This window comes from Engraulis encrasicolus, chromosome 6 (assembly GCF_034702125.1).
Source record: "Engraulis encrasicolus isolate BLACKSEA-1 chromosome 6, IST_EnEncr_1.0, whole genome shotgun sequence".
Classification (NCBI taxonomy): domain Eukaryota; kingdom Metazoa; phylum Chordata; class Actinopteri; order Clupeiformes; family Engraulidae; genus Engraulis; species Engraulis encrasicolus.
The window spans coordinates 46725180-46751479 of NC_085862.1; the positions used below are offsets into that span (position 1 = coordinate 46725180).

At 42.6% G+C, this 26300-nt stretch overlaps 1 protein-coding gene and 2 long non-coding RNA genes across 3 annotated transcripts; 2 read left to right on the plus strand and 1 right to left on the minus strand.

Moving 5' to 3' along the window:
- Positions 1-2534: 2534 nt before the first annotated feature.
- Positions 2535-3619, plus strand: LOC134450431 (uncharacterized). The gene is made up of 3 exons (XR_010035087.1): positions 2535-2577; positions 3221-3309; positions 3484-3619. It is a non-coding gene; the product is annotated as an uncharacterized LOC134450431 (long non-coding RNA).
- A 6261-nt stretch (positions 3620-9880) lies between these two features.
- Positions 9881-24343, minus strand: LOC134451380 (uncharacterized). The gene is made up of 3 exons (XR_010035229.1): positions 23984-24343; positions 23614-23717; positions 9881-10070 (listed from the first exon to the last, which is right to left on the minus strand). It is a non-coding gene; the product is annotated as an uncharacterized LOC134451380 (long non-coding RNA).
- On the plus strand, positions 19921-21747 carry foxd3 (forkhead box D3). Its single transcript, XM_063200274.1, has one exon. It carries the CDS (start codon positions 20180-20182, stop codon positions 21278-21280), a length of 1101 nt encoding a protein of 366 aa, XP_063056344.1. The 5' UTR covers positions 19921-20179; the 3' UTR covers positions 21281-21747.
- Positions 24344-26300: the final 1957 nt, after the last annotated feature.

The following is a 26300-nucleotide window of genomic DNA, read 5'->3' on the forward strand; positions in this document are numbered from 1 at the left end:
CTCTCTCTCTCTCTCTCTCTCTCTCTCTCTCTCTCTGCGGGTTCTGACCTATGTAACGGGTTCACAGTGGAGACAGGGGACCGGCGAGGAGAAAGTCACCCAGCCCATCATTTATTTTTATCTCTCCGACATGGCCAAGAACAGCTCTTTGAAACGTGCTACCGTGTTAGATCAATATCTATTTGGTGACCTGAGCCCTCTGCGGGTGTCAAAACGAGCGATCCTGAAAGAAAGGGATCGCTATGAAGTATTTCATCCAACCTGACCCTGCTCCTTGACCTCCTGCTGAAACACTGACCCCCCTCACTCTCCTCTCCTCTCCTCTCCTCTCCTCTCCTCTCACTCTCCTCTCTTCTCCTCTCCTCTCCTCTCCTCTGCTCTCCTCTCCTCTCCTCTCCTCTGCTCTCCTCTCCTCTGCTCTCCTCTCCTCTCCTCTCCTCTCCCCTACTCTCCTCTCCTCTCCTCTCCTCTCCTCTCCTCTCCTCTCCAATCCGTCCTCAGGCCATTGTGTGATAGAAGCGGTAAACAAAAGACGGCAAGTTGTTGAACAGTTGTCACAACGTTGGTGGTGGCCAGCACCTACCCCTCTCCCTCTTTTTCGCAGTCTCTCTCTCTCTCCCTTTTCCTCTCTCTCTCTCTCTCTCTCTCTCTCTCCCTCATCCCCCCTGTCAGTGTGTGTAGCCAAGGCTAACTGGGCCTGAAACTGCAGTGCACAACAACGCTGATAAAAGCGCAGAGGGAGGGAGAGAGAGAGAGATTTAAGACTACAATTTTAAGAAGCCAGTTGTTAACTAACTATCCCATGCAAGTAGTGCCAAATGCACATTGCTGATGATGCTATTAAAAAAGCCCTCACCCATGAAAACTGATCTAGTGTCTCATGTGCTGATCTGCATGTTGTAATTAGAGCGAGAGAGAGAGGGTGTGTGTCAGTGTGTGTGTGTGTGTGTGTGTGTGTGTGTGTGTGTGTGTGTGTGTGTGTGTGTGTGTGTGTGTGTGTGTGTGTGTGTGTGTGTGTGTGTGTGTGTGTGTGTGTGTGTGTGTGTGTGTGTGTGTGTAAAAGGAGATGATTATGCGTGGCCTCCGGACTTTCTTTTAATGAACGAGGAAACTTATTTGGACTGAGGGGTGTCGATAGCACCTGGGTGTGCTGTGTGTGCACACAGCGAAATGCAGAGAGCGGAAAGTAACTTCAGCGCCACTATTGAGACAGCAATGCCACGGCAAACACAAACAAACATTGATACAAACAAATAATGTCCCCTTTCGGTTCATTCATCTGACAGGCCGGAGGATGCTGTGTACGTGTGTGCGTGTGCGAGAGAGAGAGAGAGAGAGAGAGAGAGAGAGAGAGAGAGAGAGAGAGAGAGAGAGAGAGATAAAGAGAGAGATAAAGAGAGAAAGATAAAGACAGAGATAAAAAAGAGAAAGGGAGAGAGAGAGAGAGAGCAAGAGAGAGAGAGAGAGAGAGAGAGAAGGGGTGGGGGTTGAATGGAGGTAGTGTGAGAGAGTTCAACCAGGGGAAAAGCATGGGGCATGGCCGCCAATCCCTCATCCGTACAGGCACTCATCCATCCAGCGTGCGTCTCTTAATCTGGGCCCCGCCAACCAACTCGCTGGAAACAGAGACCTTCAACAACTCAAAACAAATGATCCTCCAGGTACACAGAACAACTCATGGCCAATCGTTCCATCCCACCCCTACGCTGGAGTCAGTGTTACAGTATGAGGCGACTTAGAGGGTTTGCAGGGCGGCATCTTGGGATGGCAGTCCCCCCACAGGAAAGGATTATGACTCCATGGGGTCCCTGGGCAACACAGCAAGAAAGGCCCCCTCTCCATGGGTGTTGCTAGTTTCCGAAAAGATTCAGGGTTTTAGGCCAGAAATGTAATTTCTTGGGGGTTCAGGAGTTTGAGAAACTTTGATGGTACAATTGTTAAAAGTGTTAAATACAGTTGTTAAAAGTGCAATATTTAACGCAGTGTGAGAATGGAAATATAGAGGCTCGGGCTTCAGGGCTTCCTTGTTTCTTGGGCCCTGTAGGCCAGTTCAGTCATCCATCCTAGAACCTCCAAATAATAGACAGTAGCCAGGGAGTATCCATCATTTGCACTGACGTCACAATATTGCGTAATCATTTTCGCTGGACGGCAGAAGTACACATTCGTACATAGGAATTGTGCAGACGAAGACAACTTTGACCATGAAATACGAAATAAACACGTAGTTTTTGTCTTTTTTTTTAAACGGGATATGTACCTGGCGTTATCAGGCTAGGTTGGCCACGGTGGATGTGTTCAAATCATAGTTTTATTAAAATGTATTCTGCTCCACTAGGTGGCATAACGGGTACGGGCGGTACGGGAAACTGGGAGAAGAAGAGAAAGTTGTTGCTTGCTTCCAGCTATGAACTTACTCTGCCTGCGATGTATTTTTTTATCCCGTGTTTATTTTCTTCAGTTAAGTTGTGAACTTAAACCAAACCTCTGCATTGGCAAAATACTAGCACCTTAATGCACCGTTTCTTCATTGGTGGCTGAGCACCGCGGCTGGCATCCTCTCGTGGCATGGCACAGGTAAGATAATGCTGCTAACCTAACTTACTACAAGACGCACGGTACATTTTGTGTCAGGCATTTTGCAAAGTGGTCTTTTGAAAAGCATATCTTTTCATCTCGGATGTATCTTGTAGGTTCACTTGGATGCGTTTCGTTTCATCCAAGTGGATTTCATTGTTGTTTCAGCCACGTCTGCCCAATGTATCTATTGTGAAATATTTCTATCTTATCTTCTGTTTACATGTCCAAATTGGACTCCAATGTTACATGTTCATTTGTACCGTATTTTTTTATTATTGACCACTTATGTTACCAGTCCACTGTCCTGTCTTGCACTTTCTGTCTGTCTGTAAATTGTCAGTCCTGTCTATGTCCTGGCATGGTAGAGAGAAAACGTAGGCCTAGGCTAATTTCGTTTCCCTTGTATGACCATGAAGAAAGTGACAATAAAAGCTGACTTGACATATACTTCAATGTTTCAAATCGGTGTTGCATTACATTGCACATGTAGAAACATATAGGACAGAATGTCGGTTACATACTTTGATTAGTTTAAGCGTAAATACATCATTTGAAAAGATGACCTTCACAAGAGAAAGAAAAGCACAACAAACCTGTTAGGCTATTTATCTTTATTGTTTTTATTGTTTTGTAATAACAGGTTCATCAGTCAGGTGGTCAGCACCCAAACTAAAACCATGAGTCATGGTGGCCAGGATGACGTCCAAGAATTGCATCCCAGCAGCACAGGTAAAGACATGACTAGTCAGTTGGGATGAGTGTTATTTTCTGACATTTTACATCACATTTTAATTCACACAATATTGCCAAGGGAGTTAATTATTCAGTACTGTACCGGTACATTACAAATGCATGGCTAGATTAATTTAAATAGCATGTTTGTCTTTTCTTTTTTTTAATTAGATGGGGGAGCCAACATGAAGAGGTGTCCAGAGAGGCTTCTTTCGCTTGGGGCTTTGCAACAGCACCAGGACCTCACCATCAGTGATGCTGGTTTCCTCATCCATCGGGCCTACTTACATTCCTCACCTGATGCACTGATCACCTGTACCAGCTGTTGGAGTTTTCAGCAGGGCTCTAAATTAACTTTTTTCATCATTAGCCAAAATGCCTAGTATGTTAATCTCCAAACATACCGGTACATTACATAATGGGTCAAAGTGCCAAGTATGTTTTCTCTTCTACCGGCCAAACTTAATTTTCCCCAGCATTTGGCTGGTGTGCGCCTGGTTGTCATTGATAGTGAGTAGTTGTGATAATAAATAACTGAAATGATGAAGTCCATCCAGACATGTCTTGCTTATTTTATTGTACTAATTGCATTTATGCTTCACCCGTACAAGGGGGCAGCCCCCAATGGCGCCCCAAGGGAGCAGTGCGGCGGTACCATGCTCAGGGTATCTCAGTCATGGAGGAGGATGGGGGAGAGCACTGATTACTTAACTCCCCCCCCCCCCACCAACCCCCCCACCAACCTGGTGGGTCAGGAGTCGAACTGGCAACCTTTGGGATACAAGTCTGACACTCTAACCGTTTATCCATGACCGCCTGTCAATCTTCAGTCTAGTCTAACTAATTATATTGTCTCCACTAAATGTATATCTCAGGTGACATGGGTATACTAGTATGGGGATAGTGCTGTATGTAAATAATATTAACCCATTTTAGCCGGCACCTGCAAAAAATGCCAGCTAATTGCCTATGCCCTTTTTAAGAAAGGTGCCCTCATCCTATTAAAAAAAACAAATAACTAAATAAGTCTCTGAAGCACATACAAACATGATATGAGTTTTAAAAGCCAAGACCATCCTCTTGGAACATGTTAATTCGGCTCTAACATACCCACATTTTTTAATCTAAAAAAATGTCATGCCTGAATGTGTCGCTCCAGGCACCTAGGCCAATACAACGTGTACACAGCATCCAGCATCAATGGGTTGACTATTACAGGCCTAGTTCAGATAACCATTTATTAATATAAATAAATACTTGCACGTCTATTGTACATGTCCACCCCAGAATAGATATCCCCTCCCATCACCTTCATAACCTTGAAATGTATTTGTACTTTGTGTCTAAAAATAAACTACTACATTGAGTTGGTGTAATTAAGAGGTTGAAATCGGCTAAACTTGGCTTGGTGTGCTGGACCTCTGGCTCTTCCATACATCCAATCTGTCATGACATCAGATCATCGCTCTTCTCATCTGGAGAAACAGAAAGATAACACTTAACTGACACTTATCCAAGGCAACTTCCTTACTCACAGTGAATTGCTAACTGATTCTGCAGCATGGGGCTAGGTGCCTTGCTCAAGGGCACAGCCTGGATGGGAGGTGAAGGGAGAGGTGTAGGATGGGATTTGAACCTGCAACCCTCCAATCTTAATACCACTTCCCAAACCATTAAGCCTCTGATGTGTGTGATTTCAGAGGGCAGACAATTTGGATGACAACACAACAAAGTGGTGCACTTTATAGGCCTATTATTGACAAGGACAACACCAAGACTGGTGGGCCTAAGCATGTTATAAATAGGCCAGCATGGATAAGGATAATGGGCTGGCATTTCATGGCAGCATCATGCTGGAGAGTAGGCCTAAGCTACTTGGGAAATCACCGCTAGAGATGTACACATGGTTTATTTTTACATTTGAACCTTAACAATATGAACGTCATATCCGTGCAATTTCACCAAGAGCTTTATGAATTCCGTGTTAACGTTACAGCCTGCAATATATTAGCATACGTCCATCATAGCGTAATGATGCTGCTAATTAATTAACGTTAATCATGGAAAGCATCTTGCATTGACCTCACAGAAAAAAAACCATTGAAATTGCACATTAGACTTAAATTAACTAGCGTTCACGAATTAAGAGACAAACGGTGATATAAAGGATGGCAAATGAGAAACTTACCGTGGTGCTCATCCAGGCTACTCGAGTAGCTTGATGGTTTTCCAGTTGGTCTCACCTCAGCTTCCTCTTTTTATTTTGAGATCCAGTGAAAAGTCACGCCTGGTTTGTAACCCTATCTGTTTTTGTAACAAACAGCACAATGTGTGTTTACGGTGTTTAGTTTATCGGTGGTCTAAGTTACGTTATGTAGGGTTGCCAACCGTCCCTTGAAATACGGAATCGTCCTGTATTTAGAGATAAAAGTACGGGTTCCGTATTGAACTGAAACGGGACACGGGACGTTAGAATGCAGGAAATTACATCTAAGAAATGCAAAATTTTCTGGGGGACGACCCCCATACCCCCGGCACGATGAAGTGTCCCGTATTTTTTACATTGACAGTTGGCAACCCTAGTTATGAGTTACTAAACGTTGCGACTCCCATAGGAATCCATTCATTAATGCTGCACTCTGCCGTCCTCTTGCCGTCCAGTGGCCGTCCACTAGAACGTTTGACGTCACATGCAAATGATGGATAGGGCTGTGTCTCTTCATTCAGAGAGAGGTTAGACTACCTTCATTTCCCTTAGGGATTAATAAAGTACTAACTCACTAGTCTCTTTATTACTCCACTCTACTATACCCTACCATCTTCACACAAAAGTTTCGTGGTCTCACAGGGGTAAGTTAACATTAATGGTAATTTCCTTTCCAAGCAAAACATAACAGGTGAATAATCTTGAATACGTCTTTTTCTATACATTCTGTACGGAATTCCATCACATCATGAAAGAAATGTCAAACCAATTAAATGCTAAATGCAGACGACAGTGATCAGAAAGTTCACAAAGAACAGTACATACTGTACAAGCCAACTGTGCTATGTACCATACATTACATTGCATTGCATTACATTCATCATCCACTTCTTTAGCTCTGTCCTTTACTGCGCCACCACTGCAGGGGTCATCACAGGGTCGAGGGGGTTGCGGTTGTGGGATCAGTTTATGAGTGTGGTCGTGTGTGCGTGACCTTTTATGAATCCTCCAGATCTCATCCTAATTTTAATGTGACACCAGAGCTACGAGTCTCATGCTCATGTGAGGGGCTGAGTAAGGGGACTGGAAATACTCAAGGGGAGAGGAGAGCAGAGGAACAGGGTGTGGAGGGCTGCTTTCGGACCACTCCAGGAATGGGGCTTGGGTGTTGGGGTGGGATGTCATCGGTGGTGGCCGGTGGGTTAGGGTGGTGTGGTGTGGGGGGGGGGCTATCTATGAAAATGGAGTTGAATGTCCGTACACTTGTTCATGCTTTGCTCGTTTGTTTCTTCATCCTAGCTATGGTGATCTTTCACCAAACCTAGAGTCAGGCACCATTTCTGTTGCTGTGGGTGGTTTGCTTGTTTTACACACATTTTGACATCACACCAGTTAATATGATGATAATGGGGGCAGTTGGCTATCCATATGGTCACAGTAGTCTGGATTTTTTGAAGTATTTCTGATGAAACTATGCTTGGATTGCCATTTGTCATCCCTCAGAAAAGAAAACGCTCTCTGTTGTCTGACATTTGCCTTTAACGTGTGAAGGTACTTGCATCAAAGCATTTCTTAACAAAATATCTACGCAAAAGAAGCATTAGGAGAGGAGAGAATTTGATCAGCTGTCTTAGAAATCAGAACCCCAGAACCCTCATTTTCCCAAAGTGAGAATGGAATGGCAAAATAATGTTTTATGCAATACTTGAATGGAGCATATGCATGAATTATATTGATATTGTATTTCAATTCTGCAAAGCCAAGTCAAATCTTTGTGACAGGCATATAAGGGGGACTAATATTCTGAGTATTCTCGTCAACCCTCAAACAGCTGTGTACTCCTGAATTGGTTAATCCTTTCGTGCAGAGCCTCTGTTATTAGTTCAACTGCACATTGGAGACTGGTCAAACGCAGTTTCAAACTCCTGTGCTAACCCTGTTACACAGATTTTTGACCATAAAGTACCCTTGACTTATTATACCTTATTGTCACCTAAACAGTAATGACCGTGTCTTAATCTATTACTTAAGACCCTCGGTATCATGGCGATGTTGTTATGATGTAGTTAAGCTTTTTCAGCAAATTCTGATCACAGGCGATCCCATCCACATCAAAGGGTTAAGAGACCAAGGGTGAAGGACTGGTGCTGTTGAATGATTCGTTTTATGCTTCTTGTATGTCTTGTTTTTATATACTGTATGAAAGGGAGTGTGAAGGAACACGGTGCCACATGTTGGGGAAATAAGATGTGTTGTGCTCTCCACAGATGCTCCTCATTCCTGATTGCATGCCTAGCTTTGGGGTTTCACGGAGCCCTCACATTGCTTTAGGCTTTGAATTCAACGGAGCCTCCTCAATATTATCCTTCACTAGGCTCTCTTTGTCTGTGATGTGTGTCCAAGCCATGTACATAGATGAATGACCCAGGGAAAGAATCCTGCCGAGCCATTCTGCCGAAGAGCCTGTGGCGGGCAAATGTAATATGTAGTCTCCACAGACAAAAGTGTGTGTATGGGGGGGGCATGGATGGGGGAGGAGGAGGAGGAAGAGGAGGCTTTACCCTAAGGCTAGGCGATAAAGAGAAGTAACACTGTAGAGGAAGAGAGAATAGTGTCTTTGTATGGAGAGGACGCTCGTTTTTTGTGTGAAATGTGGTTTCAGGAGCTATGGCAAATCGCTGTGTGTCAACGGGTCAGTTGCAGGAGATTTGGCTGGCAGAGAGAACATGTTTTTATTTCTTGCACACCTGTATCTGAGGTAGACATCTTGTATAGGATGCCTCAGCACACTAATGCAAATCTTGATATTAAAACATTCAAGTTGGTATAATTCAGAGCATAATTCAATGAGTGGATGGTTATGGAAATCCCTACATCATACAGTATCTTGCAGGCCTGGATTGGTCATCTGGCATACAGGGCATTTCAGCATGGGCCGACGGTCTTCAAGGGCTGATGCGTTTCATTTGTTTTCTTATTTACTCAGAGACAGGCCCACAATGTAGAGGAGGCCACACAGAGCATATCTGTGGGCATATCTGGATCATCCAGTTTTCCTGGCTTTATGGCACAAGGGCAGTCATGTAAGCGGTTAGAGTCTTGTAGCCCACAGGTTCAGATGTAACTGACTGCATAAGTTCAAAATGAGCACCAAGCCATATGAGAAACGCACAGAGCCCATTAGGTGTCACACACTACGTCACACAAGCATGTCAAGTAAAGTGTTAGCTTGACACGTCTTTGAAGAGCAAGCTTCGTCTACTCTTTGCCATCGCTCTGAAGAAACTGGAGCCTGGGCCATTTCTTGTGTGCAAAAGGGAAGGTCAGTCAACAAAGATTGATTGTGTGTGTTAAGTGCTATTCCCATGCCTTCACAGCTCCAGAAAGGTCTGGATAGTAACTGCATTTATTTTCATATAATGCACATGATACACTGTATTTATCCACGTATAGTACATTGTATTTTTGCTTTTCCAATGTGCAATTAGGTGCTAAACTGCATTTTGTGTAATGACAATAAAGTTGAATCTACAAATCTAATCTAAAACAATGATGCTTTGGTTTGTTAAGAGTCTGGAGGTCCAGTGTTTATTTTGATCCCGGTGGCCCTGGGGACACTTCGGGAGGAGATGAAGGCAAGGCAGTGCTGCAGGACCCTGACACCAGCGCACAATTACTGCTGCCTCTCCACTGATTGCATTTAGCACATTAGGCACTTTGTAAACATTTGATAACATTCAAAGAAGGCCCTCGCTTGTTCCAAATGAGATTAAGTGGCAGATGCGAGTCATCTGACGGGAATAGTCCTTAATTTCTAGTATAGATTGTTTTCATGCAGAATTCTAACATGATAATTGAATTTGCTGTTCTAAAGCACTCCTCAAGTTGAAATCACATGGCCGCCCATTAAGCCAGTTTAGCGACTCCTTTGGTTTTCGCCAGCGCGGGCCGCCACAGAGTAGTAGGGCAACGTTCCTGGGGCTGCCAAATCTCAATTTGCCTCCGCGCTTTGATGATTTTATTATGTGTTTAAATAATACAAATAGCCTGATTCTCCTCCGCAAGGTCCTGTTCGTAATGGAGGGTCACTCATGGAAAACAACATAAGGAAAACTCCCAACTCGTGGCAGTTAGTGGCCATTCACAAAGTCAGTCTCTATCTCTCTGCACAAGTCTCTTCTAGAAAGCTCCAGTGCAGTGCAGTCATAGCACAAACACTCGACTCCACTACTTCAGAGTGAGAGATGAAGTCAGGACAGCCGTGTCTAGACAAGAGCAGTGTTCAACAAGATATGGAGGACTTGACACACATGTGGCAAAAGCTTTGAAGTTCAACACAAAATAGCCTGAACTACACGCGTCTCCACCTGAATGACAATAACATTTATATGTAATCACATCAAAACAGCAAAACCACAAGTATAGCTGAATATTCCGTTACGTCCCCTTTATCTTTTAGCATACCGTATATTGTTTAAAAACCATGATGAGTGAGAACAGCATTAGGAGGCGGCTTTTGTGAAGCTTACACATCCCAGGTCCTTCAGTTGTCCTAAAGAAGAAGAAAAACATCAGCTCTTAAAAATGCATTTGTTTGTAATGAAACATGTTTTCTTCATTACCTCTCTGAACAAGTGTAGCCATAACCCACAGATATCATAAGTCTGTTGACTGACAGACATAATCTGAGCTTCCCATCAAGGATGTATGCACACCCTAAAAAATTAGAAAAAAACCCACACTTTATACAAAACTGTATTTGAAGAACAGATGACAGATGTTAAATTCCTATTATGTATGTGACCGATAAAACTGTTATAAGCTACAGTTTCCTAACAATGAGTCAGACAGTTATTGTTTCACACAATTTAATAGTTTCCTAAATGGTTTAATGAGGGTATCACCAAAAGATTGTGTGTACGTGTGTGTGTGTGTGTGTGTGTGTGTGTGTGTGTGTGTGTGTGTGTGTGTGTGTGTGTGTGTGTGTGTGTGTGTGTGTGTGTGTGTGTGTGTGTTTGTGTGTGGTGCAGATGCCGTTGGTAAAGGATTGACAAAGGACAAGTAAGAGGAGATGGTGGTATGATGGAAGATTTTTGCAATAAAATAAAGATTTATTGAATAAGGTTTATTAATTAGTTAATAATTGAAATAATCATAACTTGGGAGAGATATTGAGTAATGTCAGAGAACACCTATACAGGTATTACATAGTTTCTTCAGTGCCACTAATGATTTAGGGCGGAATTCTCCCACCCGCTTAAGTAAAAAAAAACGCGCAACAGCGCCTCTGAGCTTACTCAAGCCAGTGAGTAAGCGGGGCTTACGCGCGATTTCATCACTTGCGCACTTTGGGTGGGGCCAGGCCAAAATCAGGGAGTTTCGCATGTAAATGAATCCTAAGCGTATTCTCCCGTGCACTTACGCGCGTTTGCCTTTACGCGCATCAAAGGGCTGTAGTAAGGTCAAGCGCCACTATGAGGTAAAATGTAATATTGCATTTGATGCTCGCTTGGCGTGAACATGTTACACGGTATGCTTTGTTGATGTTCCTTACCATCAGTGTGAGTCCAAATCGAAATTCATTCACAGTTCCACATAAACATCTTACATTAATTGTGACAAAATATGACCAGTTGCCCAGAGCATGTTCTCATATCGGTGAACTTACAAACAAAAGCAGGTAATTAATTAATCAGTATGAGGATCATCATGTTGTCTCCACGGACGGTAACCAAAACCAAAAACACCTCGTTGCACCATGCACAAGTATTCTAAATTGACAAGTCACGTCAGACTAAAGACCGCTGTTCCAGTCGTCCTAACAGCCACCCAAAGTATGCCTATTCAAAAACAACCTTCACCATTTTTACTATGTTGTAGCCACGACATTAAGTAAAGGGTTTTTCAATGCAACTGCTCCACTTTTGTGATTTATTGGAACTCGTGCATATGTGCATGTAGCCTATTAAACTTTCTGAACTGATGCCCGACATACAAAACCACCACATACTGAGGTAGGCTACAGGTTGTCCTATCTGTTTTTGTAAGGCAGAAAATATTCCTGAATGTCAATACAGCTAAACGTAAAAAGGTAGGCCTACATATCAGAGCATGTCTTTGGCATTTCGCTTCTGGTCTCTATTACACCCCATCAGCTGCGCGTTTAAGTCCTGGCTTGGCATTGCATGCCCATGTCCAATTAATTCCCATGTCTGCGACAGAATATAAAGTCTCCGTTTTTTCATGACGATCGATTTCCTTGTTCATTCTTCAGCATGCATGTAGCCTAAGTGTAATATGCTGACGGTAATATGCTGACGGACAGCTGAGATCCACATATTTCCAATTATTTTAATGTCACGTTGCTGTACAGAGAAGCGGAGAAACACTTTTAAAAGTCAGCAAATAGGCCTACTATGTGTTTGTTTAACTGTGGGAATGATCAGCATTTAAAATCACTTTTTGATTTCCGGAATTGTCCAGGCAACACGCCAAACTCCATTTTTAACAAAACGTTTAATCATGTTTATTACTTCAATCAACCTGTTGCGCACCAAAACGCTCAGCTGAGTTCCCGCCAAAGGTACACATTGCGTTTCCATCTCAATATCTCACCTCCACTACTCGCCTTGTGATTGTGAAAATGAGCTGAGGTTAGATGTTGAGATGGTTTTGCACGAGGACTTTTGGCACGTGGTTTTAAATTCAAAGTTAAAGTTCAGTGTTGGATCTCAATGGACTGCCGAGGTTTTCACATGTTTGATCTGAAAATCCATGCTCCATAGTTTCTTTGTAGCCACAACTGATGAACTTGGCGGAGACTCATCCCCCCATTTAGCATATATCACGCCTATGTTGGGCTACGCGCTGTTTTTTCTGAGTTAAGCGCGAGGAGTGTGGCGACGTTCCAGAGGGGAGAATACGCTTAAGATAAGACCGCGTAAAATATGCGCGCGTAAAACCGACTTAAGTGGAGACGGGAGAATTCCGCTCTTAGATAGTTGAAATGGTAGGCTGAGCAAGTAAATGAGCATATTTGGTGGATATACACCAGCAATGATGAACATGGTCTGACTGGTTATCAATACTTTATTGCAATTAAAAAAATGTTTCATTGGAATAGTGATGTTATAACATTTATCATGAGAATTACACTGATACCATGAATATTTTCCACCAAATAATTTACATGCACGTATAAAAATTATACATTTGCAATTAAGTATCAACAAAGACGTTTAGAACTGTAAAATATTGCCTTGTCACATTTGAGCATCACTCGACATTGGCCAAGTTGTGCAAAGGGCTCCTTAGCCTAAAAAATAAAAGATGTTATGAAACAAAAAGATGCATTTATGATATTTTACATCACAGCCTTTAATCCAGTCATATCATTCATAACGTTACATTAAAACGGATTGTGTCCAAAGTGCATCTTCATAATCTTCTTGGGAACCCTACTCGCAAGACATCACATGCATTGAAGCTAAAGCGATGGATGGGTCTTTGATGGGAGGGAGAAAAATGAACGTACACTTGTTATCTTGTAAACCTCAACATGTAAGATAGGAATCTAGAATGTCAGCAACAGAAATGGAATTAACAAGAGATCTTTTTATTGTTGCAGAAGGTCATTAGGCTGCCAAATGGGTAATTATGGAAATGGGGGTGCTCGGCTCTTTGGAATGTTCCCCTCCTTTTCTTTGAGAGCCTTCAGTCAGTTAGCCCCTCGTGGGAAAGTTCAGCCATAGCAGCAAGTGTACCAGCAAAATCAAATTAAGCAAAGAGATTTCATTAGTATTTATAGCCGCGAGGCATTTGTAAAAGTACGGCAAAAGAAGTTATGAGAAGCTCAAAAAGGGGGAGAATTATTAGCTAATGACAAAGGCCATACCTAGAAGAGGCAGACGAGATGAATGGATGACATTGATGGCACATTTTAGAGATGGATAAGGGTGAGAGCGTGCCCCTGCTTAAAAACGCGAAGAAACCAGAGATTCGCATGGCTTTGTTCGATGACATGGAATTTCACCAATTTTGTGTGAGTGAAATAAATACACAATTATTAGCAAATCTGTTTGTTAACAGCTTTGATTATCCTAATCATGCCTCGCCATAGGGCTATAGACCTACTGTATGGAATACATTCTTAGAGCGCAAACATTGATGGGCAGATGACAATTAAACAGTCCTCACTGCTCCTGAAAAAATGCGTTCCTATGCCATACATAAATAGTTTTTAGGCTATACAGCAAATGACTGAGAATGTAGCCTACACGTTTCCAAAATGCACATGCTGCATCAGCCGCTGCGTAAAATAATGTTGCAGTCTGCTATGAAGTGTAAATTAATACACTTTGCTAATTAGTCAAATATAGGCCTACCAGAAAAATGATTAGCCTACTAAAATGACGCATTGATTCTTAAAAATAAACCGTCCACGTACATTATTATGCAGATGTGCGCTTAGATCGTGGTGGTTTGTTGTAGCCTATATGATTTATTATTGGTTGGCATCGTGGGCGATAATAACACAAGTTGCGTTCCCACAATACTGTTGTGTGCAAAAGTCTTGGGCCGGGGCTGTGGGGCTCCTTGACTAACCTTATAACCAGCGCCTTGGGCACCAGTACACGATTGTGCCTTTAACGGGGATCCCTCGTGAGTGACACCCTCTGCGCCGCTCAATAACCTTTTAAATTGGCTACCTGGGTAGACCTACAGGCTCCGCTATTTTCTCCGCAAGTTTTATTTTTCCTCTCTCTCACTCATCAAACACAACTCTGGTAATTTTGTTGAAAATAGGGGTAGTGGTGGGACCTGTGTAAAAAAAGACAGTCCACGCTCACCCTGTATGTGACAGATAAGGCCTGGTAGACCAGTGATGTTGGTAGGAAGTGAAATGTAGAGTGGTATTACAGATGAGCTATGTATGCGTCAATAACCAGGAGAAGATTGAGTTCAAGGGTCACTACCTGCGCGGTACACTGGGGACGCCATTACTAGACTAAAAGAATGACAGTTCCCTTTGACATAAATAATGGGCGCGAATAGCCACCATATTACCTTTGTTGCTGTCATATTATTACATGTACTGTCAGCAGAAGCCGTGTCAACTGAATGAAACATGTCTTGGTTTAACATATGTTTATGGAGGATTTCAAAAGGATACAGGAAACAGAGGCTAGACCATGAATATAATTATAGGCGCAATCTCAAGAGTGTGAGGGGAGAATAACATTTTAAAATTTAGCCATCCATGCGCGACTGAAAGTTGGTGACTTGTTCAGAATGCAGGGAATACATTATTCTACTGGTTCACCATCAAATTTTAATTGACTGACTGATGCAAGCTGGATGACAAGTGCTGGTTTGTACCCCAATTCCAACATGAGAATAACCATTTATTTTGTCTTAATTTCAGTTAAGATCATTATTAAGACTCAAATCGGATGGCTTTCCATAAATGCAATTTTTATGGTTCGTATGGCAGCTGCCCTAAAAAAAAACACGTTTTTTCCCAGTTAATCTGCAAATTCAGGGCTAATATAAATGACAATAATACGTACAAACCGGGTAACATAGCACATACTTAACAAAACACTTTGGGATGTTAATCCTGTGCGCATTCAGCTCGTTTCAACGTGTCACTTTCCCACCCTACGGTGAGGCCCATCACTGCATCACGCTCGCGCTGTGGTGATACGAATGGAGCAGCGATGCGCTTGGCTCAGTGCTGTGAGTGCCTCTCAGAGTGGCTGCATGCTGCACCACTTTACTGCAAAGGTGTGCGCTCCGAGTTGTTGTATTGGTTGAACAAATCACTCACCATTAGATGCAATCGAACTGATTAAGATCGTTTACTGATGGAAGTCAACCTGTGCCAAATTACGCGTTGATGAGAGAAGCCGGTATCCTGGGGTAAATGTTGCATATTGGGGTACACTGACGTTCCCAACACGCAGGGAATTCAGACATTATACGGTTTCATAAAACAACACCTAATATGTGACACGAAACATACGGCAATATGATCATCAACTGAAGAAAAATAAAAGATTCCTAGCCAACGACTTCAAAAATAGAGGGTGAAGGGGAAAACCGACTGAAAACAGTTTCCATGTCTGATGGAAAAAAAAATTCTACTGATATTTTAGCTGATCAATAATCTGAGAGAACCAGAAAATGACCAATGGCCATGAAGGTGTATAAAAACTTGGATTTGGGTCATTAGGGCTTGACCGCTGCAGTTTTTTGTCTGATGCCGGCTTCTGTCTGTGACCTAGATGTTGTCATTTTCCATTTTGTATACCAAAGCAATTATGTCGTTATATTCGGTCGCATTTACCAAGCTCGACACAACAGCTTCACAGTTTTGGCCCTTTGTGCATTGTTGTGACGGCACGAGGCTAGGCGCTGATCCTAGAGAACGGACGGTTAAAAATGGGCTGCATCATATTGTTTGACAGGAAGCTGCAGGTTGATAGAGTGGATTCTTCAAGGGGGTGAAAATGCTGAATTCGGAGGGAAAAGGGCTGGGATCCTGCCTTCTGGTGGATATAGCCTTGAGGGAACCATGGTGTCGACCGTGGAAAATCCAATTAAAGATTGAATTTAAATGAAAAGTAATTTTTTACCACAAGCATGACATGGACACTTCCCTTTCGCAATGAAACGAAGGGTTTTACACGGAATGACTCGTTTTCATTAAATATGACATGCTGATAATTTGCCATTGATGTGAAATAATTAACATAATAGCAGTAATTAAATGCATGCTAACAATGCCATTAATTTATCATATAGGCTATGTCTACAGGCTCGATGCCCAAGTGTTCGTTAATGATTAATTAAATCAGCCAACTTCCCCAAAAAATATTTCTACACAAATCAATTCAAACTTCAGAAATTATTTTATTCCAGTCTATAGGTGTATTTCTCAATTGTGAAAATATCAATCTACATATGACTTAGGCCTCTCAGTTTACAGTTCAATTCAGTTGTAGGCTATGTAACGGAATTATAAAACACAAAATTAACGCAATTGCAGGCGAGGCTAAAAATTAAGGATTTATCCGTTATCTGTAGTGTTGTATCTGCAGTGTTAAAATCATAGCAAGTAACCCTGGAAATGCTGACCTTTGAACTAGGATAGTATTGCCATGTGGTTATTTTTTATCATTAGGCTCATATAATTATTATTTCAGCTTCCCACGCAAGCAAAGGAGTTGCAAATTATTTGGACGCACAATTACGCATATGAAAGAAAATCAAAGAAACCGTTGAACTAAATGAAAAAGAAAAAGAAAAAGGTGAACAAGATATGACCACCGCCAAAGCCAATGGGCTGAAATGTGGATTCGTATTTGTATATTATTCCTTGAATGATAGGGCTGAACTCTATCTTTGACTCCATCACCCCGGGCCGATTAAGCAATCCGCAAGTAAAAAGGCGCACCCCCTCCCGTTCAGCTATAGCCTACCCAGATAATATCCTCCCATGCCAACTCACAGGTGCTCATAAGATGCACAGGGGTATCTAATATTGTCTAATGGAAAGCACAACACGTAAGAATAGCTACACTGAAATATGTCCCCACAGAATCGTGGGCCGCTCTTTTTTGGATGCGCTGCACGGATGTGTGCGCACCGCTCATTTGGTTCACGCGCAACATCCTCCTCTCGGCGTGTCAGCCCCCCCCTCTAGAATGGAAATGTTCCTGCTATTACACCTTTCAATTCCCCCACCATCTCTTTTTATTTCAGGGATTTAATTAGGCATAAATTCGATCCCACTTTGCTATTTGTGAGCTATTTGCTTCTGACCTTGCTCGGTAATCACATGCAGCGCCTGTATCCGCACCGTCACCTGCTTGTGCTGCCTCTCCTAATAGGCTCACGGCTGGGAAAGAGTTAGCTTATTATTCTAAAAGCTTGTGTCGGCTAAGCCGTGCATGTGTGCTTGAATGTACATTTCATTAACAAACTGCGCAGGTATAAAGCCGGATTCATGGAGCTTCAAAAGATCACGGAGAGGACGAATTTGATCTATTTTGTGTCTAATGGGCGTCATTCAGAGCTCAGTAGCGATACCAAAGTTTGCTCTGCATGATGTCAAAACGCGCCTTCTCTGTCTGCACAACACTGTGAAGAGGGGGGGGGGGGCGTTGACTTGGACACAAGTAAACGCTCCAACATATCTGAGTGAATTTGGCTGTGGTATTGTGAATCTTGTACAAATGTAAACCATTCCAACACCTATTAGTGAAATACATCATCTTCAGGACAGCTCAACACTTGTAAACGGGAAAAAAACGAATGGTGAACCAGCTCAATATTAAAATAAGCGTTAAGAGTAAAAACACAGTTAGGCTAATGTCTGGCATCAGGTCAAAGGAAAGACTCCCGATTTCATTTGCTAAGTATCCACTATTGATGGACGTGAGATCACACAGGTCACCGCGTGTCTGTGTCAGCGACTGTGAGCGCAAAATGCGCATGAGACATCACAGTGCAGTCCGCCTCACCATAACAACGTATGATTTCATTAATCCGCTTCTATATACTGCAGTCAAGTCACTGTATGAAACATCACACCCACCCCATAGCGCCCAGCGCCAGAAGAGGATAGACTAACCGACTGCGCCAATGAAGGGACCGTTGTTCAGATGCATTAGGTTTCAAATTAGAAGTCAAACAATCGAGATGCACGCGTTCGGAAGGCTGTAGAAATGCAGACATATAGGCCTACCTCTAACATCACGGTCTTCACATTGAATTTGCATTATAAATTGCTGAGGGTGGAAATGAAGTATTCATTGATATAGTGGAGTCCTTGTCTGAAGCATTATGTCTATTATAATTATTAGGCTATGTATTATGCCTATGATTATGATCATTATCATCATCAGTGGTTATATTATTATAGCCTATTTTGAAACAACAACAGCAATAATAATAATAATAATAATAATAATAATAATAATAATAATAATAGGCCTACACCAATGTGCTACTGATAACATAGGCAAAAACTGAGATTTTAACAGATATAAACAGTAGTGGAATGACATGGTGTTTTGTGTGTGTGCGTCTGTGTGCGTGCGCGCGCCCCGTTTCAACAGCACGCGGAACGAGACCCTACGTTCACCAACATTGCGGAGGCCGAGCGTCGAGAGAGAGAGAGAGAGAGAGTGTGTGTGTGTGTGTTTGTGTGTGTGTGTGCGCGCAGCCCTTCACATGATTTTGTAATCTCTGATATGGGTGGTAAAAAATAATTGATTCTGATGTCAATTAAAGATATTTCCATTAAGACGGGAGGAGGTAAACTATTTGCCTCAACCAATATAACTGTATTGATTATCTTCAAAGGGATAAGCCTACCGAATTACAGAGCTCTATACACGGTTCATCTAGGGGGAAAGCATTCTACACGTTGGGCTGTGTGGAATAGATGTTAGGTCTTTTTTTGAAAGGGGAAACGTTGCCCTTTCAACGCATTAGGTTGGTTATTTTTCAATTAAACATGCTAATCCGTTTCAAAAGAGTTTCAGACCCCCTCTGGTACGCTGACATTGAGCCAAATTTTCTCACTTCACTCAGGAAATGTTAAAAGAGTTCTGTATTCCGTTTCGACATCCTTTTCTTGAAAATCCTCCCCCGTGCGACGCTTGCCCTCGCTGTTGTGAATAGTGCCTATGCATCCGCGCGCTCCCTCATTTCCTACTTTTTCAAATGCTAACACGTGCAATTATTAGGTCGTTAACACCTCTGCACTACCAGTTAGGAGTCTTTATTTTTAGGTTTGCCCATTGTTGTTACACTGTTGTCACTAGCAAATAGCAAATACGTGCACTATAAAAAAAGAGTATTAAATCCACTACAGTTAACAGAAATTTTGAAGCAGCATAATATTATCCGTCACATTAACATCATCCAAGCATAAGCACGAATTATTTATTTTAGCCAAAACAAAAACAGCCAATTTTACATTAAATATGATCCATGCAGTATAAGCACCCAACAATAACTAAAATAGATTCAATTAACTTAGCTGTCGACGTTTTCGTTCAGCAGCTTTCAACACAATTTGTTTAAGCAAAGTAAAATTGGGTTTAACGCGGATGCGTTAATGCGCACCAGAGCTGGAGGTTTCAATCATGCAGACCAATTTTCTTTTTCTCTCTCCTTCTCTACTGCCGTTAAATGGTCTATGACGGACGAACGAAGCCAGAAAGTAGTGGCAAGCAGTATTACTGTTGTCCCTTTGTTGACAAATCCATGAAACAACTTCAGTTTGCATGGTTTAACAGGAGGGTTCCTGACGTCACACAGTCACGTGACCCTGCTGATAGTATATCTTTAAGTGAAAAGTAATCTATCAGACAGTCCTTAAACCCGGCTTTAAAAGCACGTGTCATCTTGACTTCGCACTCAGAAATCACACCTTGTTTCTAGGAAATACGACTAGTAGACGATCTGGCGTGAAACGCGCACAAGTGTGTTTAAACTTCAGATGCCAGCCGAGTGGAGAAACATTTTCTAAAGTGTAAGTTTCACTGGCAGGCCAAAGTGACCTGCATTTAGATTTGGTTGACATCCGATCTGACCGCACCGGACCCTACTCTTACCTTGGGTTGTTCTTGGGTAAAGTAAGCGGTGATGACCCTGTCTGGAGGCAACAGTGCCAGCGATATGTCCGGCCAGACGGTGCTTACAGCCGACGATGTGGATATCGACGTGGTTGGAGAGGGCGACGAGAGTATGGAGCGGGACAGCGACTGCGAGAGCCAGGGGATCCACGACCGAGGGGATGACATGGAAGAGATCGACGTGAAAGAGAGCAGCGGCAGCCCATGCGAGAGCTCTGGCGAGGGTGAGAAGGGGGACGGGCAGGACAGCTCCTCAGGCACCGGTCAAAGCAAGCCGAAGAACAGCCTGGTGAAGCCTCCCTACTCATATATTGCACTCATTACCATGGCCATCCTGCAAAGTCCACAGAAAAAGTTGACGCTGAGCGGCATCTGTGAGTTTATCAGCAACCGCTTTCAGTACTACAGGGAGAAGTTCCCTGCCTGGCAGAACTCAATTAGGCACAACTTGTCCCTCAACGACTGCTTTGTCAAGATCCCGAGGGAGCCCGGCAACCCGGGAAAAGGCAACTACTGGACACTGGACCCCGCGTCAGAAGACATGTTTGACAACGGCAGCTTTCTGAGGCGGAGGAAACGCTTCAAGAGGGTGCAGCCAGACATTCTCAGGGAACAAACCGCACTCATGATGCAGAGCTTTGGGGCGTACAGCATTGGGAATCCCTACGGCCGTCACTACGGATTTCACCCGGCCGCGTACGCACACCCAGCAGCCTTGCAGTACCCTTGCATTTCCCCGGTGGGTCCCATGCTTCCCCCCGCTGTCCCCCTGCTACCATCCGCCGAGCTGAATCGCAAAGCCTTCAACTCGCAGCTTAGCCCAAGCTTGCAACTTCAACTCAACAGCCTTAGCACTGCGTCCATGATCAAATCGGAACCATCCAGCCGTCCGTCGTTTAGTATAGAGAACATAATCGGGGTCTCCAGCGCTTCCAACGCACAGACTTTGCTGCGGCCTCCCGTCACCGCACAGTCCGCGCTACTGAGCGCGCAATCCTTGTCTCTCACGCGGACATCTATGGCTCCCATACTCAGCGTCCCTTCGAATATCATGTCTGGACAGTTTCTACCAACATCAGCTGCAGCAGTTTCCAAATGGCCGTCTCAGTGATGGGGCATAACAAACAAAATATTTTTGTACATTTTTTTTTCTTCTGAAGACTATACAGCACATACGAGGCACCAATGGACATTATATGCCAAAATGTAGCCATGTAAAGTTTTAAAGAGAAAAAAAACGAAAAGGAATGCTATCTGTACAGGTAATATTTGTAAATATTTGTACAAAGAAGTTTAATTAATGATTTGATTTGATTGTTTTTGCGTCAACGTTTGGACTTGAATGAAATGCGCTGGAGTGACTGATTAATTTTATTTTTTATGTATTTTTTATATATAAAAAGAAGTCCAACTTTTTGCCCCAGAATTACGACATTTTATTTTGTTTTCTCAACAAAATACACAAATGTTCTTATCAAATAGAACGGGTAGCCGTTTATAAATTTAAATATATGTATCTATGTATCTATTGTGTTGTAAACTGCATTCTTTTGTTAATAAATATGTAAACGAACCACAGGTAGTCACTCATATTTTGTGAAAGTGTATTAATTCTGATCGAAATGTTAGGCCTATGCTTTGGGTAGGCTATTCGATGAATTTCATCGGGGGCAAAAATGAAATCGAATAGATTAATTTCTTCAAATGCAATGGTACTGTGAACATCATTGGCCAATTGTATTTTCATTTGGGGGTCAATGTGAGGCCTTTATAACAAAATAAAAATATGAATGCGTCTCTCAAAATTAACCAATATTCACATTATTAAAAGGTTATTTGTAAAATATATTGATCCGTCTAGCCCATTTTTTTAAATGGATTTTTATTAACTTGGCTAATAATTGACAACTACATAATAATTCCTAATCCAGTCACATAAACAGAGTGTGCATAATAACGCATATATCCAAAGGTTCCTCTACAACAATTCAAGTAATTAGCCACTCTAAACAGATTTGGTTTTGCTTTTGCTTTTGCTGAAGGCTTGGGTGACAGTTCCTTCAACATTGGTGTAAGGTTAGCCTCGTAGGTCGCAGGCTGTTTATGATAGCGTTTTAATGATATTCTTACGTGCCAGGAGCTTTGAAGCTAAAGGTCAATTGATGATCTACCCCGGAGGTAACCCCGTAAATGGCCAGACACCGCGGTGTCTATTTACAAGAGAAAGCAAGACGATCTAAAAACGTGCTGCATGTTGCTTCTATAAAAGTAACACTTCGTTTCACAGTTGTGTCTAGCTAATCAGCTCAACACAAACAGCAAATGGTGGATGGTGTGTGGCACAGGGGTTAAGACGAGCTATATTTAACTGATACCCATGGGAAAAGAGAAAGGCTTGCTTCTTGAATTCACTTTCAGACTCAAGAAGCTGCTGATTGTGTGCTTCTGAATGACACTGGATAACAGGGGGACATTCCACAACCATCTATTTATTTCTCAAAATGAGACAAGCATTTTTATGCGCATTGCTGTAATGCCTGCAGTCACTGTGGGGTTACAAAGTACATTCCGCCCGTGATTTATCGGAAGTGTGTGGCTTGGGCGCTTTCTATATGAAAACAATATTAGTTTTAAACAGGCTCATCGTTCTCAACATAAAATAGTTTTGACACCATGGTGCGAAGCCAGCGACGCAGGCCTAACTCTGTACCAGACCCAACCAGGGCACAAGGAAATACTTATCAGAATGTGGGCCTAGTTTTGCAGTCAAAACAGAGCTGTTCCTAAATTATTTTTACGAGAAGTTTTGAAGATATTAAACTACCCCACCATGTTTCTCCCCGAATTACTAGAGGAACACATTATTACGCACATATTCAACGCTTCCAGATATTGTATCGTGTTGAATTAAATTCCTGGTTCGTTGCCTAATAGGCCTAGTCTAGGCTACTTGTGTGTTTGTGTGTGTGTGTGTGTGTGTGTGTGTGTGTGTGTGTGTGTGTGTGTGTGTGTGTGTGTGTGTGTGTGTGTGTGTGTGTGTGTGTGTTTTAACTCACCGTCTCACCCCCATGCGGTGGTCTGTCTGCATTTTATTTATTAAGGTAGGCAAGCGTAATAGTTTGAGCAGAAATCAGTTTCCACCGTTATATAATTGAAATGGCTCTGGTATTTCGCTAGATGGCGTTTATTGACACTTCAGTTGGGGAAAGAAAGGGCATTCCAACACAAAAAGTGAGAGCAGAATGGAGTCAATACAGGTTAAGCTGAGGCACTCAGCTGAAAATGAGTACCTAGGCCAGCCAAGGCTGGGAACCTACCCTGTTGTGATTCAACTGCTTTTAACGACGGATCTATTTTAAGACCAACTGAGAAGGACTTGACTCTTTAACAAGTACAAGGTTATAATGAACTATGGATTTCACATGCCTGACGTGAAGAACTAACCTTTGTGAATTTGAGGAAGTAGCCTAAGCTGTGGCGATGAGCCTGGAGTTGTCGTAGCCTCGGCCTGATGTGTTCGGTTCATCTGGGGAATGTCATGTCCTGTTCTAACAAATAATAGGCAAATTAGCGCGCGTAATGGCCGCATGGTTAGCTTTTGGAGAAAGCAATAATTTAGTCGATATTAATCTTAAATAAAATGAAACACGTGGCCCGGACTGGTTTTTAACAATACTCCTCGTTCAAATCCAGTGTGGTTTTAAGAATAAACGCCACAAATACCAAACATAGGCTAACCTTTCCTTTCAGCGAGGGTAAACAAGACTATATAACATCTGGTGCAGAAAATATTTTTGACACCTGCACATCTTACCATGAAAAAGAAGAATCATAGGCACAACTAGACAGCATTTCTGTTGTGATTGAAAACCCCACAGCGGAACTCGACAGCGGGTTGACCTCGGCGGCTACACCTGCCCAACCACCGCAGGTGGGCAACACACCACGACAGCAGAAACGGCTCTTTCCCACAACCTCCAGCAGACGTCGGTCAACTAAGGAGTTTGAGGGTGGTCTTTTTTCCGCTTTTGACCGACATAAATGGTATATAGGTGTTTGGTGTCAGCCTGTGCCGTGGCATGAACTTCAGTGGCTAAAACTACGTATTTTCAAAGCGGTTAGTTCTACGGCACTTTGGAGCATGCGTAAAATTGACCAGGCCCAGGTTTAAATTGATTCGGTTAGAAAAGAAATCCTCACAAGGCCTGAACCAAATCAAAACTTCCTGTATATATGTAACTTACTGTAGTTACAGCTTATGGGCCACATAATTTCGCAAACATTTTTTCTCAATTGTTGTTTGGTGAAATTGAGATGATATCTTTGTCATTCCAGTAGAAAAGAAAAAAAAACCCTGCACAATATGCACAGGTGAGTTCACTATAGGGCTAATTAACTGATCTGCCTGGTAGTGGTGTAATGGGCATGTAAAGAACTGACACACCACTTCTGGTGCAAAACATGATCTTTCCACAATTAAAACATTGCCTTGAATAAAAAGTAGAAGTTATTCCTACTGTTAATAATAAGGCTACACATGCAAAATTCTAACATATGTGGATGAAAAATCACCCAAAAAGACACATGAACAGAAACACAAAGCAAGCGTCTTCACCACCTCTCCAACAAGGCCTAAGATAAGGGTGGGGAACCTATTTCATTCGAGGGGCCACTTCAAGTTCCTCCAAGGGCCGTCACAGTCCTCCGGCTCCGAGGGCCGCACTGTGAACACAAACCAGGATTTCCCCCTGCATTTTAGGTCTATATTGAAGACAGCTATTCAAAACAGACACCACCTTCTCTTGGTCCCCTGAATATAACTTAATGGTATTGCAAATGCAATTTCTAAGATTCCTTTACAAAATATTTCATATTTCACGTGAAGCTGCATAACATTGAAAATATGTCAGGGGCCGAATAAAATGGCCTCAAGGGCCGTTAACGGCCCTCAAGACATAGGTTCCCCACCCCTGGCCTATAAGAAGCCATATATTTGGTGCATGTGCGACAACAAAGACATTGCATTGCATTGCAGAACCCCTTATTACAAAAGCAATGACAAGCCTCCAGTCTTCATCTCTCCTGGAGCTGATCACAGCCCGTAAATGTAGATACAGCAGTTACTGAATATTTAAAAGGCACAGAGCCGGGGCAATAAATGACAAGAGTAAAAAGCTGGCATGCTGCGGGAACATTAATAACTAATGGCCACCCAATGACTAATAGGCTTGCCACTGTAATGAAAATGTCATTGCAAATCAGCAGTTGTCCAGGCTTATTATTATTTATAAATATTAAATGGACTATAGCCACAAAAGAGTGTCTCTTTCTAACCCCCCAACCACCCCCCCCCCTCACAACTTTTCTCATCCTTGGAAATAGACATGAAATGTGTGACCCCAGACACAGCGACCGAGATGAAGCTTTTGTTGCCTGATAAAAAATCCTGCTTGGGATGTTTAATTGCATATTTGTGTGGAAGCAAGATTAACATGTTAAGGTTTTAGATTACCTTCATATTCATTTATGTGCATTGTATATTCATCACTCTCCCTCTGAATGCTGCTCAACTTGCTCCCTACACTGTATGGCCTAAACTTCTCCACCGCGCGCGTGTGCGTGCGTGCGTGTGCGTGCGTGTGCATGCGTGTGCAGAGGTTCTCAACCTTTTTCGAACAAACACCGCCTTGGCCTCATTCCAAGCTTCCCAACGCCCACCTGACCTTATCATAAGGCTGACAACGCCCCCCTTAGTATTAGAAAATTAAATGGACTTTGCCCCCAAATTCCCCCAAATGGCAACTAAGCACCGCCCGCTCTCCGCTGTATCCTTCTCAACACTCCTCTAGAGCTCCCCAACGCCCCCAGGGGGCTGTACCACCCCCATTGAGAAACACTATTCTAGGGTCAGTGGTGAAAAATATATTTGAATTAATTCTCTTTCCAGATGGTGATGAGCTAAAAGTAGGCTAATGCAACTGACTTGAAATACCATTATTTGCATGATCAGTAAGCAACAAAGTAGAAATTCCTTCAAAACATTTTCCATGTAACCCCATCCTGATTTGGGTTTTTATAATTTGGATGATTTATGTTAGGTGCCTTATAGTCAATGGTCAGAAGGAGGTAAT

What these genes read in the sequence shown, in the direction of transcription:
- foxd3 (XM_063200274.1), top strand. Translation starts at nt 20,180, where the DNA reads ATGACCCTGTCTGGAGGCAACAGTGCCAGCGATATGTCCGGCCAGACG.